Source organism: Ictalurus punctatus, chromosome 21, assembly GCF_001660625.3.
Source record: "Ictalurus punctatus breed USDA103 chromosome 21, Coco_2.0, whole genome shotgun sequence".
NCBI lineage: Eukaryota > Metazoa > Chordata > Actinopteri > Siluriformes > Ictaluridae > Ictalurus > Ictalurus punctatus.
The window spans coordinates 10,691,937-10,711,666 of NC_030436.2; the positions used below are offsets into that span (position 1 = coordinate 10,691,937).

Sequence of the window (19,730 nt, forward strand, 5' to 3'; positions counted from 1 at the left end):
GGGGGGGGGGGGGGGGGGGGGTCAGGTTTGAAAAGAGGAGGCAGTTGTCTGTTATTTTTGTAGGCAAAATTAAAACGGAGGGCATCACTGTGGCCACAAAATCCTCATAATCCTGTGGATTCTTGTTTTGCCTTTCCCTTTTTTGGAAGTACCGATATCGGGGCCGCTTTTGTTTTGTTCAGCGAAGCTAGATGCTAGAGATACTTGGAGCCTACGTGTGGTTACTGAAAGATGAGATCGACTACTCCATTTCCATAAGGTTGACGAATAAATTAAGAGATTATTAAAAAGGTCACTATTAGGGATCACCTATAAACGAATGAAAAGTATGTGAGAGAGACAGAGAGAGAGTGCGCGAAGACCTGGGGGGGACGTCGCTCGGTGAAATACAATCCAGTCATACAATCCAGATTGGTCCTGTTACCGCCTCTGACAGAAATACCACACGGTAATTTAATATCTGTAGAGGATTTTCCTGAGACATAACATGATTATCAAGGTACAATTCAATAAAGGGTCTTTGAGATCAGAGGCTTGAGCCTTTCAGCTACTTTTTAATATGACTTTGTTTTGGGAAATGAAAGCTTTCTGTAATTTGGCAAGGCTATATGATTTTCACATTATAGCTATTCTATAACAGACTCCTGACAAATCACATGCGCCTGGGAAAACAAAAAAAAAATCGATGCAAAACAAAACCACAACGCCATTTCCTTATGTTTCGATCTACTCTTCCACTTCGAGTTCGGCATTTCATTTCACAAATGACGGTTTACGGTCACTCCTAATCCTTGCCTGAAATCGCAAAAGGAAAAAAAGGATAAGGAGACTCAAAGTGCTCTGGTCTCTCCTTCAAGGCTTGCCTCAAAACACACAAATCTCCACCAACATACTTCTCATATTAAAAGAAAACAAGTTACACAAATCAGACAGATGTTTCTTGTTTGTGATGACAGTTACATTTCTCCGCCCACCATCGGAAAAACCACCAGGTTGTGCAATACACAAGCAAGGCCCTTACAATATGTGACCCAATACCAAGGACCTCGCAAGTGCCTACACCAAGATTTTGGTTGACGAGGTGCATTTCCTCTCAGAAATCTCACCATCTTTCCCAGGTGTGTCGAACCCTCACACAAGCAGACGCACACGGAGGCATTTTTAAAATTCCAGGACAAGCTTATGAAAGCCCCCCAGAGACACAGCATCCATATCATATTATGAAAAGTGACTAGAGAAGCCTGTGCATGTACTGTATGTAGCAAACAATACTTTTAATCCTCCGGTTCTTGACAACCCCGTCCCGCTGGATGTGTTCCCAGGCGAGTGCCGGTGTGGAGTTTCTGTGGTAAAGAATGCAAACCTTGGTGCGCAGCCTCTTGAGAACGTGGCAGAAAGTGGTAGTGTGAATAAGAGTGCTTTAGCCTGAATTGAATTTCACGCTTCCCTATCCCCATTCTTTTCGACAGACATGCCGTCGTAGACGTCTCAAACGATCGTTGCTGAATTTCAAGTCGAGGCGAGCGTCCCAGATTTTGCCTATACGGCAGCCCTTTACTGTGCAGCATTGTTTCAGGACGAACCACAAGAATGCTTCCACAATGGCTCGTCCATCAAGCATTGATATATGAAGCCTTTTCCAGTCCATGTGCTTATGCTTTGGAAGCTAAATTTGAATCCGCATATCAGAATAGTGATGCAACTGTCAAATCTGGAAGAGTGTCGGAAAAGGAGGGGGTGGTGGGAAATGAGACGGAGTCTGAGGGCCCTGAGCAAACAGGAAGACCAAGAGGGTACTACAGAACAAAATTAGTGGGGCTGTCAGGAGACTTTATGGGTGTCCCTGTACTTCTGTAAAGATGTGTGGGATGTGACCTGTACAACCCAAGATCTTACAGAACTGCTGTACAAGACCAGGGTGTAATAAAGAGAATGGTGGTAGAAGGCCCTGAGTATACAGGAAGCCCAATTAGGAGACCCAAAGTTCCTATAGGAGCCCCTGTAAATCTGTAAAGGTGGCAATTCAACCTGTATAAACCAATATGTACTGTGATTGAGAACACAGGTGTGAACAAATTACTCGACGAGCATGACACAGGATGGCCGTGTAAGTGAGGAGGTTTCCCTGGGCCCCGAGTAAACAGGAAGCCCAAGAGGGTCCTACTGGACAAAACTGTCCATGGTGGGGGGGGATGTCTGGGGATTCAAAGTTCCTAAAAAAAAAAAACCCTCTAATCTTTAAACATGTGATCAAGCACTGATGAGAAAACAGATGTGGAGAACAGTATGATTTATTTATTTATCCAAAACTCAGGGCAGAATACAGCATAGTGGTAGGTGGTGAGTGCCCAGAGTAGACAGGAAGCTGAGCAGGGTCCAAAATAGTCCTTGATTAGAGCCCCTGTAACCCATCCAAGTTCCTATCAGAGCCCCTGTAAATCTGTAAAGATGGTATGCAACTTGTAAAACCCAATATCATGCCCAGGTTTGATCCGAAGAAGGGTATAATACAGAATAGTGGCGAGAGGTCAGATGGATTCTTTGGGCCCCTGAGTAAACAAGAATCCCAAGGGGATCTAAAATTGTCCATGACTGGATCCCCTGAAACCCGTCCAAGTTCCTATTGGTGCTGCTGTAAATCTATAAAAGGTGGAATGCTACCTGTAAAACCCATAGTCATGCCCTGTGATGGAGAATATCACAAAATTGTAATCCAAGAGAACGGGGGTAATAATGAGGATGGTGGTAGGAGGTGTATGGGGGTTCTTGGGGCGCCAAGTAGACCAGAAGCCCAACAGGGTTCTACAGTTCAAAATTATCCATGTTCTGAGTCGTCACGGACCCACAGTTCTTTTAGGTGCACCAGTAAATCTGTAAAAGGTGGAACGTGACTCGTACAAGCCATTATCATGTCTAGCGATTGAGAACACAGGTGTGGAGAATATTATAAAGTTGTTATCGTTAATAAAGAGAATATGGACAACACAAATCCTTCACCCAGGATTTCTTCAGCCACCTGTACTGAGTCCATGCTGGCTGGCATCACTAGTTTGGAACTGGTTGTCCTGGGTTCACGTTATGGATGCTCGACCATCTAGGTCAACGCGGACACCTCGAACACCTGTCGGGATTCGGATCCCGTACCAGAGGAGACGGCCCATGGATGAAACGTATGTATCCCAAATCCCTAAGTGAAAACGATTGTCATAATAAGCCACGGTGAAACATTGCACTCGTCACTGTTGGCTTCCCTGCTGTTAAACATCTCTGCTGCGCTGAGGGCGCTCATGCTCATGCCGAAGCTGGCACGGGGCCACATACTGACAGGGTGAGAACTGCACTGAGCAGGCCCCGTCTCTCCGTCTGCTTTTCTTACCATCACACCCACTGAAAACAATTTAGAAGGAAAATCCCATTCTGGGTTTTAACAGTGCATCAGAGGATAACATTAAACAGTCTTACGACGCATGCACATGACGTAACAGCAGACTCGCGTTAATATTTAATTACCTTGTGTGAGCAGAGTTCGGCACACGTTTAAAAGAGCAGGGCGTGCCAAAACGCTCAAAAAGAAACTCGTGCATCTCATAGGAGGGCCAACAAAATGAGAGTTTTAATGTCTTTAAGACGTTTTAGCTTTGCACGAAGTGCTGGTTTGGTGTTCCGGGTCACAGAACAAGTCCAGATAAACATTCAAAGCCAAACACTAAATGATTAAATACACATTTAAAAAAATAAATAACTAAATAAATAAAAAGAACACGCACGTTATAAAAGTGCGTACTGTAGGCTACGTCCCGAATAGCTCTTCGTGTCATGTGCATGGAAGCGAAAGGTAAACAAAAGCAGAGTTAAGAGAACACGACGCATTCCTTTAGCCGATCCAGTGTAAAGACAGCATGCGTGTTCCTACAATGCGGCCACGGTAGGTATGCCCCTTCCTGAGATCAGGCTTCACACGTTGCCATGGCGCAGATGGCCAAAGGGTGGGAGGGGAGCGGAGGGGAGGGGAGGCGGCGAGATGTGGGCTTTTTGATTTACGACTCTGCGATATTTCATCGCGGCATAGTTGTCTCACCCCACAGGCTCGCTTTTCAACAAATCCCGAGCATGTTCGGCTTTGACTGGCGTACGGTATCAGACGCTTCCTTCAGCCCCTTTTCCAAAGCACGAGGCTTATCTACACTTCATCTCCCACTGCGCTGACTTACTCCTGACACGCCACTCACTGCACCGTTAAGCTCGAACTGGGCTTCCATCCGCTAGCAATATTCAGGGGCTTATCTAGCATTCTGTAATCGCTTTAGTGCCCCGGGTTTGGCCTTTTTGTCCTAATTGGGCTTCCCAAGAGGTGCTGGTTAAAACAAGATGTGATGAGCCACGATCAAGAGAAATGCCATCCTGAGGCAGAGATCATGCTGCTCTCGGCAGAAGCAAAACGTCAAAGAGGTCCAAGCGTTTGTTTTGGGTTCGAGTCAGCTCTACTGCGGCTAAAATTAATGCCAGCAAAAATCCAGAGCAGCCACACGGACAACACTTTAAATCTGCACTAGATGACTAATGGCTTGTTCTGTCTGATTGATGCAGCATTTGAATAAGACTTTTAGGAACTGAGAGAATACGTTAATGGGAGTACGTGCAATGAAATCTTATTGTAGTAGACCTGGACAGCATCAATCCTGCTTCGATCACACCGTTGAGGATATGCGTGTAGTACAGCTGCGCTAATCGAGAGTGATGGGGGTGAGAAAGGGGTGGTATTGGTTTACCAGTTTCTCACTCGGGGACCTGGTGTTATAAATAAATAATTAATGACAGAGTGGTGCGATGAAGCAGAGTTACTGTTACCACTCAGAAGTTGATCATTTTCCATTAACAGCACCAATTTGTCAACAACTACAATAAAAAAAATTAAAGAAAAAGGCATGAACAAATGTCATACGTAATTTTTATTTCTATTTTACGTAGAAGTCCTTTTAATGTTAAAAACAAGTTAGTATCGCCACGTGTTACCAAGAAACCGTAAAGCGCAGACGAAAGTATGCTCTGACACTGGAGACTCCTTCCAAAAAATGTCAAACATAACACTTCCTTCACCATGTCGACAATTAAATACGTTTGTCAAAGCCGTCACTATAGAAACGATACTGACATTAGGACGATCGCGTGTGTTCACACTACTTCCCAAGCTGGATTGAAAAGAAAATTAAACCATCGACACTTTCCGACCAATCAGAATGGTCTATGTTCTTACTTCAACACTGCTTTAAAGATATGGCATTCGTAAATGAGCTTGGACGGAGGTCATGTGACGATAGCACAGCTGGAGCGTGGAAACTTGACTTCATGCGTGTCCTAGCAGAGCTGGCGGTGGGAGCAACCTGTATTGTGATAGCGATGCTGATAACCAGGACTCTCATGCAGGAGGTCGCCCACACCTAGTTAAAAAAAAAAAAACCCTAAAGAATACCAGCCATTCCACACACGGCATAATTAATCGCCTTCCGCAGCTATTTAGCACAAGTGCTTGCTGACAGATATCGTCCAAGACACTTGTGGAATGTGTAAAGGGACCATGTACAGTCAACTCAGTACAGCCCCCTCCCCCCCACCGGTGAAGCTCAAACCGTGGTATGGGTCTTGAGGGGCTTTTCTTTCGTTCTGTATATGGGATTTCCCCCTAGTGTCCATCTCCAAACACGTACACCTAACTATAAAGGGAGACATCGGGTCCCCAGGTCCAGATGAGTTTTGAGTGACTGAAAATGAAACTCTGGAGGTGGAGAAATTTTTATTGGGGAAATAAAAAGTGTATGTTTTTCTCTAAGCATCAACTTGTTACAACTCCATGGATCTTGTCTGTAATTTTTTTATATAAACGTACAATTAACCTAGCTTTGTTTCATTATTACACCCTCATGTGGAGAACACGATATAAGCGCACTGCAAAGGGAGAATGCAGATAAGAACCCTTGACATTCAAGCAGAAGTTCCACCTCATTGTCAGCCCACACTTTTGAATTTTGAGTCTGTCATTTTTCGTGTTAAGCCATTCCATGAAAAAACAAAAAATATGGATATGTTTTTACAATATGCATGAAGGGGTTAAAAAGTGCATTTCTGGCCTTTTGAAGTTATGCATTAAAGATGCATCAAGGGTGTTATTTTCTCAATCCATATAAACAGCCAAAATATAGTTTAAAATATATATATATATATATATATATATATATATATATATATATATATATATATATATATATATATATATATATATATATATATATATATATATATATACATACATTTTGCGCCATGTTCTACAACATCCTTCTCAATTCAGGAATCTTAGATCACCCATTTGTTATAAATCAACCCAAGAAGAAAAACAAGGTAAAAGCACTACACACATTCTCCTCTGCAATGACAGGCGATCCATCAACACCTTAGGGAGGCAGTGTTGATCTAGAACCGGGATAGTGCTCCAAAGCATCCCCAGTCATCCATCACGGTTGAGTGCAACATTACAGTATTGACAGTCTCTGTGCATTTGACACCACCGACATGGATCAGCATGTCGCATAGCTCAAGTTTGCTAGGCGTTGCACACTTGGATAAGCTCTTAAAACATATAATGCAAAGTTTTCTTTAACCTTAATTAACTGTAGTTAATGAGTTTTCAAAACGTACATATTAGCCTACAAATGATCTATAATCGGGGCGGGCCGAACAATAAGGAGGTCTCATGTCTGATTGTATTCGTGTAAAGCATGAGATCATAATATATCACACAGCACCCTCTGCTGGCAGAAATAAGGTTCGGTAGGTTTATTTCCTTCAATAAATCATGCATTCTTCCTTTTACAACCTTCGTTAAGTCCTACGACTATTCGCGGTTGAAGCAAACATGTCAAATCTGTACTGGGGGCGTGGGAGAAAAACAGATTCCGATCTTGTCCATCAGACAGACAGAAAGCAAACAAAATAAAGGCAATTAAGGTACAAGTTTAATAAACTTTAAAAGAATGCATATACAGTACAAAGGACAGACTTCATACATAGCATTTGGTCTCACACTGAAATGAAAACAAAACAGGTGATGAACGACAGGAAATCAGATCAACCTTGATCCACCTGGGCAATTTTTACATAACAGTAAACACGGTGCCTTTAAGTTATCACTATTATTATCATCACTAATGTTTGTTTTTCGCCCATTAAATAAAGAGATGGATCAGAGTTTCGCTGGGATCCGGCCCATATATGATGAAAACAAAAGTGACAAGCAATAAGGAAAAGGGAACAAAGGGGGGAAAAAAGGTGGGGGGACGACGACCAACATTTTTGGTAAAAACAAGTGGAGCCTACAACATGTCAGCTTACATTATTAATTAATTAATTCATGATAGAAATAGTTAACCTATGTAAAGGAAACCAGAGGAGCTCACCTCCATGCATTACAAGTTTTCTGAAGAAAAACGAACAATCAAAAAAAAAAAAAAAAAAAAAAAAAAAGACAAACAAAAAATTGCTTCCGTGGTCCCTGGCAATGCAGGAGGACACGCCGCTTGTTCTGCTAACACTGTTAAAAGTTCCCTGCGTGAGAAAACCCGATTCTGTGTGACGAGTCCTTTATTATAATCCGCTCTTATTTACATGGTTACTCTTTCAAACCTCATACGACGTGGGGATATTGGCAAAGAAAGAGGATCTTTTTTTTTATTTATTATTATTTTTTTTTTAAGTTTTATTATTTTCTCCAAGCACTTCTGGTGACGTTCTAGTGTAAAAGTAGAGGTTAGACGTTTAACTCCGACTACACGGGAGAATTTGCGGCGCTGCTAGCGTACGTCTCTAGTACGTGCTAATAACCGTCTCCACCCCACGTGTCGGTGAACTATTAGCCAGTAAAAACTTGGTTAAATGACAAAAAAAATTCCATGTCTACGGTTCACCGTGAAGTAACACATTTAAAATGTAAAACTAGATTAATCTGTGGTATGATAGGGAGCTCAATAAACTGATTCAAGCCCTCTGTGTGTGTGTGTGTGTGTGTGTGTGTGTGTGTGTGTGTGTATGCAGGGTATTCTTTAGATTATATTTATTGCAGAGCAAAAAAATGTTTTAACTCACTTCCTTTTTTTTTTTTTTTCCTTAGGCAATGCTTTTTAAGAGTACAAAGCCATTGGCCAGCCTTAGCGGAGGAAAGGAGGGGAGAGAGAACGAAAAGGGCGCTCATAGCAGCACGCATTTACGCTTCTTCTTGGGCTCAGGGGGTTCCAGGGCTGCCAAAATCGCCTCATCAAATACATTCTTTAGGCCTTTCTGTGGACACAAAGCAGGGAAGAAATGGAGACTCAATGTGGGTCAACACTGATGCTGACAAAAAAAAGTTAAAGAAACGGAAATGAGGGAATAAACCAGGTAGGAATGTGATCATGTGAATGGAGAGGAGGAAAAAAAACGAACAAACAAAAAAAAAAAAAAGGTTTACATGCTGGAGGGTTTCCGAAATGAGAAAGCAGGACAGTGCATCGTCTTTAAGGAGTTAATGCAAAAGAGAGAGGAAAAAAAACAAAACAAAACAAAAAAAAACCAACCAACCAATCATAACCTTTAAAATTTAAAATCCAAATTCACATATAAAAAGAGTTGCTTGGTTTGGATCTGGACATGCTAACAGGTCATTCTGTGACAAAACAAAGTGGACGTGATACAAACAGAGCTCAGAGACACATAAGGGCTGGTCAGGGGGATGCAAACAAACAAAGACACTAAATTAACACACATGATCTGTGAGGAGTGCTACAAAGCAATGAGAGAGACTGTTCTGGTAGACCATGGCCATTTTGGAAACACTAGCTTTCAACCACTGTTATATGAAAAACAAAAACCAAACATAGTATCAGAGATATGCACGATGCCATGATTTCATGTCTGGGCTGTTATTTGTTTTTTTTTTTAAATTTAATTCGTAGGATATTTACAGATGTAAGGAGTAGTGTTGAACAAGATTTCATTTGGTGTACACGTTTAAGATTAACGTGCGCGTCACACTGAGGTAGTCCACGATGCGTCTCATAACTAAATCGTGCACGACTGGTTCCGCATCTCACTACCTGACGCACTACAACATCTACCGCAGAACGATTTTTATTAGGTGGATTAATCAGCACGGATAGATGTAATCAGACTGAGGACGCTATATGGCCAAAAGTATGTGGACACCCAACCTCCACAACACAAAGTTAGAAGCACACAACTGTACAGAATGGCTTTGTAGCATTACAATTTCCCTTCACAGGAACTAAGAGGCACAAACCTGTTTCAGCATGACGATGTTATGGTCGGAACGGAAGAAATCGAGTGTCCTGCACAGAGCCCCGACCTCAACCCCACTGAACACCTTTGCAACGAGCCGGAACATGGCCGAGACTGGGCGGCACATGAGAACGGTAGTCTAAGCACTATATTTATGATTTGATGAGCCACACCTCTAAGTGGTAGAACATCCGAGAAGCTACATTTTTATGAAAATGATGCACAAATTCATAAAGAAATCCCTCTCGAAAGAACGTTCTGAAAACAATTGGTCATAGAATACACACACAGAGCTATAGGAGAGAGAGCTCACACAGATACACGATGAAAACTAAAACCTGTTTTGTTGTATCCCATACCTTATGTTTAAAATAAATAAATAAAAGTGTTTCTCGGAATTGACGACACACTCAAGATGGCGATTTTAGCCGACCTTTATTAATGACACAAATCATTTCACAAGGTTATAAGTAAATCCCAAGACAGTGCACCTGATCAACGGCACCTGATTGCAGGGTGTAGCCTTAATATTATGCGCAGAAGTTAATTTCTATGATACAATGATTGCAGTATAAAATAATACATTGAAATAAGGAATGAAGAGGGGGGGAAGATAAAAAGACTTGAGCGCAATGCGTTTGAGCTGCTTGATCAGTGTACCTCTTTGGCTCCGCCCACTCTCTTAGACAGTAGGAATGAAGAAACGAGAAAGCAACAATCGACATGAGACCTAATCGTTGTTACAGGTTTAAGTGCAAAAAACAAAAAAAAACAAAAGAGAAAGCAAACTAACAATTGTAATACTACTACTAATAATAATAATGCTCCACATCTGGAGAGGACAAAATCTCCATTTAATACAAGAGGTGACGAAAATGACAAAAGGAAAAATCTTAAGACACATGATTGCAGAGAGAGAGAAAGAAAGAAAAAGAAAGAGTGGATGGAAAAAACACTACATTAATATGAAGCAAGAAACATAAAACAAGCTTCTTTTGTTAGTAATCAGGAGCAAGAGGTAAACTAGGAAGCAGCAAACATCTGGAGGGGGGGGTTAGGCGTAATAAAGAGAGAAAACGAGACTTTAGAATATACAGCACTTCCGTTTTCGCTGCGTTTCGGGCGGTTCGAGAGCAGCTAGGATAGCTTCGTCAAATACGTTCTTCAGACCTCTCTACAAAGACAGAGGAAGAAGGGAAAAGAATAAGCAGCAAGGTTAGCAGTTACAGCACACAGATGTTAGGTTTTAAAAAGAGAGGAAAAAAAAAAAAGACTAAACAGAAGAACAGTGTAGATAGATATAAGCTAAGAAAAGTGCTAGACTACTGCAGTGGTGCGACAAAAGGAGCTGAAAGCTTCCTCTGAGAAGAGGAAGGAAGCCCAAAGAACCGCAGGAGCACAGAAGGGGGGGGGGGGGGGGGGGGGGGGGGGTTGGTGAAGGACGATGACTTGTGTCAAAAGCTCTTGCACCATCGCCAGACGAGCTCGTGAGGCTGCAACAATTTGCTTTTTAAAATGTCTTCAACATAGCTCGGGGTCGTTTTCAGATTTGGAAAATCTGATTTGGATTTTTTTTTTGTACATCCAGTATTTCACAGCGATTTAGTATATTTTCGTTCATTATTAGCTAATATGTTAGTTCTTTAGTATCCTTTCAGATCAAGAGCAATGAGAAACACACTAATGACCAGCTCACTTCATGCATTACGCTGAAAAAACTCATTGCTTCAAACTATTTTAAACATCAAGGGTGGACAAATCAAATCTTCTAGCTAGTTCGCTGGGCAAGCAAAAACTCTGACAAGTGACGAAGATAATGGTGCGTTCACGTCGTGTCGGTAAGATCGTATTTAAGTAGTCATTACGAGCAGGGAAACTCCAGGTTTCCGGGTTGGGGGCGTGTCATCCTAAATTATAAAACTTAGGGTTTTTTTCAGCTACAGATATGTCCACCCCTGAATAAAGGAATATACTTTGCCAATATATACAACAATCGGAAACAATCTCGACACTCTAAAAGTGAAGTAACTACATGACAAAACACACCACAATGAAATGAACCAACTGTGTCTCTGAGCCTCTGTACAAATTCTTCCACTTTGTTCACTAGCAGAGTTTTCGTTAAACTTACCTCGAAGTCGACGTCGTAACGAGCATTACTGAACAATTTGCACAAGGTCTTAAATCAAATCTAACAAAAGCAAATCTGCACAAATGTAAGAAATAACCAAAAATAAATACATTAATTAAAATCGGCCAATGTGTGCTTGTGACTCGTTCAACGCATTTCATTAAATCGTAGAAACGCTAACATGCTTTCTGGAGTAGCGCAAGTCTTACCTGCGTGAGAGCGGAGCACTCCACGTACTTGACGGCCTTCAGGTCCCGGGCCAGCTTCTCAGCCGTCTCCGGAGTAATCGGCTTCTGTTTGTTCTTCGCAAGCTTCTCGATGGTGGACGGGTCATCTCTCAGATCGATCTGCGTCCCAACGAGCAGGAAGGGGGTCTTTGGACAGTGGTGGGTGATCTCGGGTACCCACTGAGAACAAAACGGACATTCTTCTGTTAAAGATGGGACAGACACGAACTAGCAAGAAGAACGATTGCTGACGAGCGCGAAACCAACCTTTTCTTTGACGTTTTCGAACGAAGAAGGGGAAACGACAGAGAAACAGACTAAGAAGACATCTGTTTGGGGGTAACTCAGAGGCCGTAATCTATCGTAGTCTTCCTGACCTGTCGGGAGAAGGTGAAACAGGGTTAAGTCTAGACAGAGAACACAAACTGCAGCCAGGATGGAATCCCATTAAATATAAATCCAGGCATCTGTTTAAGTCTATTAGACAGTACGTGACTTTTAAAAACCTCTGAATGTAGTCGAACTCTAAAATGGTTTAACTGCAGCGAGAAAGTGAATCGACTATAGGAAATGTAGGAAGTGAAACAAACACACCGCACATTTTGTGTTGTTTTGTTAATCATTAAAACTGCAAGGAGAAAAACTGTTCTTTTACAGCGTTAATCAAATAAAAAACAATACATGCATTATAACTCTTATTGGTAATAATAATAATAATAATAATGTTTTATTATTATACTTATGACTTTTTTTTTTCATATAATACAACACTGCTGTATTGCTGGATATCGTGAGACGAAATCATATGATATTTTTGTCAAAATCACCACACCCCTAAGCCACGAAGATTTAACCATTTAATCAGAATCAAAATCCTGACTACAAGCATTTCATTCCAGTGTTTTCATCCACAACCCAGCAAGAGACCACCACACACTTTCTAAGGAGCCTCACAGGTGTGACTCAACCACGTACACACTGACACACACAACTGAGAAAGGATGTAGGAAAGGAAGTTCAGGGCTGAGACAAACTCAACCAGTCGTCGGTACGTTTCCGCATATACGCAGGCACCTCAAAGTGCCTTCATGAACGTCTGGAATGCGGTGACGCACGCTTTTTTTATTCCTACAACAATGGCGATGGGCGGTTAAGTCTGGGTGCCGATCGACACCTGCTCTCCACCCGTTCCTGTATGAATAGGCATTTCGACCAACAACACTTATTTTTAATCTTCTGAATGTACTGTACCTGCAGTGTCAAACAGTCCCAGGGTGTACGGTTCTCCACCGATCATAACCGTAACTGCATAGTTATCGAAGACCTGAAAACATCCAGCCATATATAAAACATATCAGAAGACAAGAAGACAAGAACGACACAGAACGGGAATAACAACAAGAACCTAACACACAATATAACATTCAGTGAAAGTTTTTGACGAGGCTTTTTGAGATTCATATAGAAACATACACAGAGAGAGAGAGAGAGAGAGAGAGAGAGAGAGAGAGCGTGAGAGCGAGCTACTCACCGTTGGTACATATTCAGAGGGGAATTTGTTAGTTGTGTAGGAGATTAATAGGCAGGTTTTACCAACGGCACCATCGCCAACCACAACGCACTTGATCGTCTGCATAACTGTGCTTTGTTTGTGTTTAACAGTCCAATCTTCTCATTCAAGATCTGGAAAATAGAAATGGAGAAAATAAAAAATGACTGGTGTGGAGTCGCATTGAGTAACAATAGTGGACAATCAATTAATGAAAATAAATAAATAAATAAATAAATAAATATATTTTTTTTAAAAGACAGGGATATGAGCTGAACAACTGCTGCTGCTTTAAGTAGTGACATTTCAGTGACTGAGATGAAGAGATTCTTTTGTTAAACAAAAATATTAACCTAATGAACTTAACACCACATTATGCTCATAGCACAAAGTCCGAACTCCAGATCCTATAAACCGACATACAGAAATAAAAAAGAAAAACACAAGAGGCTTTGTTATGCCGTTTATTTTCCCGGCACGGTTTGGTTCCACTCAAGCCCTATTTGGACTGGATTATTTTATCCGGGGAAGTCTGTAATCTGTACTTTTTTAATAAAAATTTTTTATACACACTTTATTCACAAAATGGAGTTCAAGCAGTGGAAGTGGCAGTGGAGTAGAGAAGAGCCACTCTTGTTTCGGTTTGGAGGTGTATCAAAAGTTTTAGCAACAATTTTAAAAAACAATTCATAACCAAAATACATCCGTTTTCCATCTTGCGACTCAGGAAACGTTTGTCATCTGGGGGAGGGTCACTCATACGAGCGCTTCAAGATTAAAGTCTTTTTCTTTTCAACGCGAGGTGACATCTGCATAAATAAATAAAATCACGGACGGATGCATTGGACTAAAATGATCAGATGAGCGCAGAGTACAGTGGAAAATGGTAGGTATTACTGCCTGTAATTTTCTCAGAGAAGGATGGAGAAAAAAAACGCAGACAGGGCTGAAGTGGACAGTAATAAAACCGCAGAGCAGCACTAGTAAAACGTAAAGCAGGAAATAACCCCAGAACCCCATGTAAAATTTAATCCTGTCCAGACATGGCTTTAGAGGAACTGTGAATCAACCCAAAGCTCTTCTGGCTGATCTTTATCCTACAATGGGCATGGGCTTTTCAGGATGTCCAACGATTTCCTTGTCTAGCGATGTAGGCGAATACAACTAGTTTTCTGAAAGACATTTGACAATTTATGATGGTTAAGATACGACAGCTACGGTTCATGCTAGTGTTGGATAAATTGCCTGTCATGATGAAGCCATGAGATTGGAAGGGACGAAGAACCCAGAGGAACAAATACTATAACCTTATGCTCATGCTAGCAAAAGACACGTCACTCTTCTCTGCAGTAGGAATGCACCGGTTGTTCGGCAACCGAAATTATCTTTTAAAAAATAAGTGAAAAGGCTGAATAAATCTGACCGAACAATGATGTGTTTGATGACGCGCCAAATAGCCTAGCAACCAGAGTGAGATGCGCAAATTTCACGACCTCCACTTCCGGCAGCGCGCTCGGAGCAGTGAGGGGGCGCACAAGCCACGAGCGCATGCCCTTCGAATGTTGACAACCGTGACATTGTTTACTGTTGACGCGTGTGTTTGTTTTATTTCTGTTCTGGGAGTATTCTGTCACGTCTCGAGACATAAGGGAGTAGAGTACGGAAGCAGGTAAAGACATATTTATTTAAGGAAACATAACATTACCAACGTATCTACCTATATCTACTATAATACTCAACGAGGTGTACAGGGACACGAGCAGTATATATCCTGAATATAATCAGCCATATATAACCGAATATAACCATTTTTTGCACTCGTCAATGCACTTTTTAGTTGTAGGCTACAGAGCGTTACATTCTTTCAGCAGTCAGTTATAGGCCTAACATACGCTATTCAAGGGGTTCTCAAACATGACCACATCAAAATATTTTTTATTTTACTAATTTATTTAGTTATATTGTGCCTTGTTGGTAGCCTATGCCTGCAGGAAGGAGAAAAAAAAAAGTTGTGTTAAATATTTGGAAATTGTAGTTTTTGTAATTTGATTTTTTTTTTTCTTTGAAAAGCAAGACAAAATAGTACAAAGCAAATTTTGACTATTTCATTTATGCAATGGTGAAAAAAAATGGTAAAATAAATGGAAAAAACATGTCCGGTATTCGGCCATGTTTTTCATTATATTCGGTTCGGCCAAGAATTTTCATTTTGGTGCATCCCTTCTCTGCAGCATTTAATATAAAATACAGTCGCAATCAAATTATTTAAACCCCATTGCAAATCAGGTTTACTGTCAAAATTTACAGACTTTCAGCTGTTTGCAACAAAGCAGTTGAAATAATTCAACATGATGAACACTTCAAGTGGTTTCCCAAAATTCAACTGAAAATGCAACTTATGATTTCTCCAGTTTCAAAATGATTCAACCCCTTCATGGCAAGCATCTTTAGTACTTAGCAGAGCTCTTTTTGCTGTTCTAACCTGCTGGAAATGAGATGTAGAGTTTCTGGCAGCGTTTCTGAGGAATCTTATCCCATTCCTCATGAGCAATGGCCTCTAGTTCAGTAATATTCTTGGGTTTGCGTGCTGCAACTGCCTTCTTCCACACTTCAGTTTTTTTCTGTAATGTCTCTATACACGAGTGTTACTAAAAAGAAACAGCTGGAGGTTAATTGGAAACAGGTCAGTAACTTGATTGGATATAAAGAGAGTATCATAGAGATGCAGAGTCTCTCCGAAGTTAGGCCATCTTCTCTTGGCCAAAGCTCATTTAAAACGGACCGAGGCAAAGTCGAAAAACGTTGTCATTTGAAATTCTTTTTGGAAACCATGGACGCTGCGTCCTAAAGTGGTCTAAAGAGGAACAGGAACATCTGGCTTTTCATCAGTGCTCTCTGATGGTATGGAGGTGCAGTAGTGTCTATGGAATGGGCAGCTTGCACATCTGGAAAGGCACCATCAATGCTGAAAGGTATATACAGGTTTTATAGGAACATCTGTTTCCATTCAGATTCCATCCTTTCTTTACTTCTGAAAGACTCTGCCTCTCGAAGATACTCTTTTATACCCAATCGTCTTACTGACCTACTGCCAATGAACCTAATTAGTTGCAAAAATGTTCCTCTGTTTATTTTTACTAACACTTACTTTTCCAGCCTTTGTTCCAGCCCACTTTTTTTGAGACGTATCGCGGCCATCAAATTTAAAATTACCTTATTTTTTCCTCAAAACAGTTAATTTCCTCAGTTTAAACATTTGATGTGTTTTCTCTGTTCTACTGTGAATAACACACGGGTTTATGAGATTTACTAAATATTGCGTTCTGTTTTTATTTACATTTTACTCCGTGTCCCACGGAATTGGGGTTGCACTATTGGTTATTTTAAAAGGGGGAAGTGCCACTCAATGTGTCCCACCCTGGCTTCCTGTTTCAGTGGAAATTACCCCAACACATCGAATAATGTCATGCACTTCACTGAGACTTTAATCATACATTATATATGATATGATATGATGTACAGTTCAGCTCACGTACATCCACAGCAGATCTTTCTTCATTATTTCCCGAGCTTCTATTACATTATGAGTTCATTCTGTATTACTAAAGATCAACAATCAGACCACAGAGTGGCCGAGCCCTCCTACTCGGCCTGACTGTAGGTCACTGCGGCTTTAAGCTCTGGAATAACGTCATCTGTTCAGCTGCGACCGTGAACAAGCTCACGGAGAGACAGCGAATAGCATGGACCTGAGGCTGTAACAGGCACAGAGAGGCAGAGACGACGACGCATCAGATGCGAGTCCCTGCTCTCTCTCTGTATAAGAGGAAGCTCTATGTCGCTGCTGGGGCTCCTTTTACCTCACTAGTTAATCTTGAGAGTGAGAGAGCGAGAGAGAGCACAGATGTAGAACAACAGATGGGAGCGGGGTGGGGAGGGACGTCCGTTTCCTTCCAGCAATCTGCGGAAGTCGGGTTTGACCTCGTCCCGTTATTTTGGTGGAGTCCACCCAAGTCAGCTCCTTCACTCGCTCGGGTGGGTATTGTTATCAGGCGACGACTACGGTGGAGGAGAATTATTTTATTTTTTTTAAATCCGGATGTGCGGCGATGGTTGCAGTTCTACAAACTTGCATCCTGGGTATTTAGCGAAGTCTCGTTGGTGGAAGAGTTAAATTTGAGTGTTGCTGGAGTGTCATCCCTGAGATAAAAGCGCAGAATTTACATCACGCCCCAGAGAAAATCTGGACGGGGTGAATCGAGATGAACCCGAGCATCTGTGCCAGAAAGTCACAAGTGAAACAGAAGACGTTTAGCACAGGTTTACGCCGTCTACCCAACGATAAACACGAGATTCACTCTGAGAATGCTCCTCTTAAAATGGCCTTCTCTCTCTGCAAATTCACGACTCAGGACTCTAAAGACATTGCTTAAACTTCTAAACCACACAAAACTAGACTAGAAGACGCTTCATACACATCTGTCTACATACATCCTTCCTGCTGATCTCCCCATTATAATCTTTAAACTGCTTCAAGTTTATAGACCAAAACCTAGGGATTGTTTCTGTATTAAACATCAGAGTCATACGTCGTAAAAGCATGAACACAGTATTAGATGGAGTGTAGTCATTAACATACTACAACAAATAATAAATGCTATCTATCTACAGTTAAGTCTCATAGTTCGACTAGTGCAACAAACGTGAAATATTTATCCATTGCATCATCAAACCTCGACGATAAATGAACAATGAGTGCAAATGTTTCTATAAATATAAGGCGAAGATGTCAGTGAAAAATATCCTGATTTATTTATTTATTTATTTATTTTTTGATCCAAGGATCAATTTTATAATCTGGATTCAGGGAATCATATTAAAAATTAACATTTAAATATAATAGTTTAAATACATCTATGAATAGGAAACAGAAAAAATAGGTGAGGTGGACAAAGAGATAAAATATGAATAACCATAAAAAATAAATTCACAATAGTTACTACATTTAACTGCGTGAGGATTAAAAAACTGTTTTTTAAAAATAAGCTTGTCTTTCCTGTTGCAAATTCTTTAAGAAACTCGGATTAAACTCACTTTATTTTAACAGAAAAACTGAACAGTTTAGGTTTTTTTTCCCCTCTAATGAGAAATTTATTTTGAATAAGGTTAGCATCAGGATGATGATTTGGGAGGCTAACTTTGTTTCAGTGGCTAGCTACTTAACTTTATCAGCATCAATTAACATCACAGGCTAAAAAAATACTTTAAAAATTAAACTTGTAAAAGAAAAAAATTAAGTAAATATTCATTATTAGCTGATAAATACCGAGGCTAGTTCATTGTATTTAACCGGTAACGCTAGTTAGGTTAGATAGCTAGCTTGTTAGCTACTTAGCATTTCACAGAAATGCCTGCTCACGTACAGTGTAATGATGTCACACTAGAGGATAATCAAATATCAGGTACTTCAAGAGATTATTTCTATTTATACCTCAAGAATAATCGAAATAATCGTGACTTCCTTTTTAACCATATAAACACGAAGCTCTTATTTTCTCACCGGTTACCAGAAACTCGTTAGCATGGCTGCTAACTTTTAACGGATGTCATTTGAGATGCTTTGCTAAAACGAAAAACAGTCGCTCGTACCTTCTTTACACGCCATACAATTTTTCTAAGATGTTACGTTTACAACAGGGTCTAAACCATTACCCAAACATTTAAAGAAAAAAAGAAATTAGAAATATAAACGCTGGATTTCGGTTCCACTTACCTTATTCCGTTCTGTTTGTTTCTCTGCGCCGGGCGTTGGCAGCTCGCAGACGGGGTTTCCCAGGCATAAGAGCAGGGGCACGAGCCCTCAACGGAACAGCGCCATTTTACTCAACGTAATTATTACAGCTAATAAATCACCGTATCGTAATATATTTATAATACCGTATTCTTATCACTTGAATAACATTGTTTATACAGTAAATGCATATCTATCTGGCTATCTATCTATCAACCTGTCTGTCCATCTGTTCGTTTATCCATCTGCCTATCTATCTGTCTGTCTGTCTATTTATCTGGCTATCTATCTATCAACCTGTCTGTCCATCTGTTCATCCATCTATCTATCTATCTATCTATCTATCTATCTATCTATCTATCTATCTATATATCTATCTATCTATCTATCTATCTATCTATCTGTCTGTCTGTCCACCCACCCATCCATCAATCTGTCTATCTGTCTGTCAAATACAGATGTTTATTTGATGATTTCTGCATTGTTGAGTCAGTTCAAAAACATTTCAGATTTCCAAATATTACTTTTGCAACAAATAAGTTCAATGTTACAGAGCAAAGGTTTCAGTAAATTATGTAACATATTACATAATGGACCACTTTTTAGACAAAAACGACTACGGACTGTCAGGGATTAGCTGCAAAAACATAAAATAAACATAAATATAACAAAATCAATACTAACAAAAGAAAGAAAGAAAAAAACAGTCAA

General features: G+C 40.6%; 1 protein-coding gene across 2 annotated transcripts; it reads right to left on the reverse strand.

Moving 5' to 3' along the window:
• Positions 1–8,137: 8,137 nt before the first annotated feature.
• cdc42 (cell division cycle 42) lies at positions 8,138–19,308 on the reverse strand. Of its 2 annotated transcripts, none has more exon segments than NM_001201248.1 (6): positions 8,138–8,325; positions 11,662–11,859; positions 11,947–12,056; positions 12,931–13,003; positions 13,211–13,362; positions 19,002–19,035. In NM_001201248.1, coding segments are annotated over 5 exon segments (576 nt in total). In that variant the 5' UTR covers positions 13,316–13,362; positions 19,002–19,035; the 3' UTR covers positions 8,138–8,235.
• Positions 19,309–19,730: the final 422 nt, after the last annotated feature.